The sequence below is a fragment of the Parus major genome, chromosome 15 (genome assembly GCF_001522545.3).
Source record: "Parus major isolate Abel chromosome 15, Parus_major1.1, whole genome shotgun sequence".
NCBI classification, from domain to species: Eukaryota; Metazoa; Chordata; class Aves; order Passeriformes; family Paridae; genus Parus; species Parus major.
In genome coordinates this window covers 522,690-523,358 of record NC_031784.1, presented here as the reverse complement: position 1 = coordinate 523,358, position 669 = coordinate 522,690, and the positions used below count along the sequence as shown (strand labels likewise).

The following is a 669-nucleotide window of genomic DNA, read 5'->3' as shown; positions in this document are numbered from 1 at the left end:
GAGCTCTGGACATCACCCAGCCCAAACCCAACGTTCCTGCACTGGACCTGCCCTGCAGCCTCTTCAATAAAACCTTCACAATGGGCAGCTCCCCTCTGAGCAGCAAACAGTGCACTGGGCACTTTTTAATTGTCTGTGGCTTAAATGTAATTAGGGCAGGGGCTTTAAATTATTTTTAATTTCCTGTGGTCATGGGAGAGAGGACAAACAAAATCTTTGCAATACATCAGCACAATTTATTTGATTTGTTGGCCAAACTACTTTGAAACACCATAATTTAGAAAAAGATTTTGTTCGATAAGAAACAGAAAACAACCCTGGCTGTGTCTGAAAGCACCAGGTTCCAGATATTTCAAAATTCACTTTCTCCTTACAACAATTCCAGACTGTCTACAGCTCAGCAAGGAAGGAACCAAAGCATGTTTTGGAGGGATACTGAGGCAGCCCATGGGCCCTGAGCCCGTTCCCTGCTCAGCTCTGGCCCTACCTCCACATCCACGTTCGGGGAGCTCTCCCTGGGGTCGTAATCATAGAGAGCCACCATCCTCCTGGTGCTGAGCTGCTGCTGCTGCCTGCGCCGGCCCCGCTCTGCCAGGGAAAGAGATACATCACACCCCATCAGTGTGTCCTGTCAAACCATATCAAACCATATCAAACCATATCAAACCA

At 47.8% G+C, this 669-nt stretch overlaps 1 protein-coding gene across 10 annotated transcripts in view; it reads right to left on the bottom strand.

The window, feature by feature from the left end:
- The window catches only part of RIMBP2 (RIMS binding protein 2), a 94,566-nt gene that overhangs the window by 5,530 nt on the left and 88,367 nt on the right, over positions 1-669 (bottom strand). For all 10 annotated transcript variants that reach the window (XM_015644332.3, XM_015644333.3, XM_015644331.3 and 7 more), the window contains one exon: positions 488-588. In XM_015644332.3, coding sequence (XP_015499818.1) covers positions 488-588 — 101 coding nt within the window. The remainder of the gene's footprint in view (positions 1-487; positions 589-669) is intronic.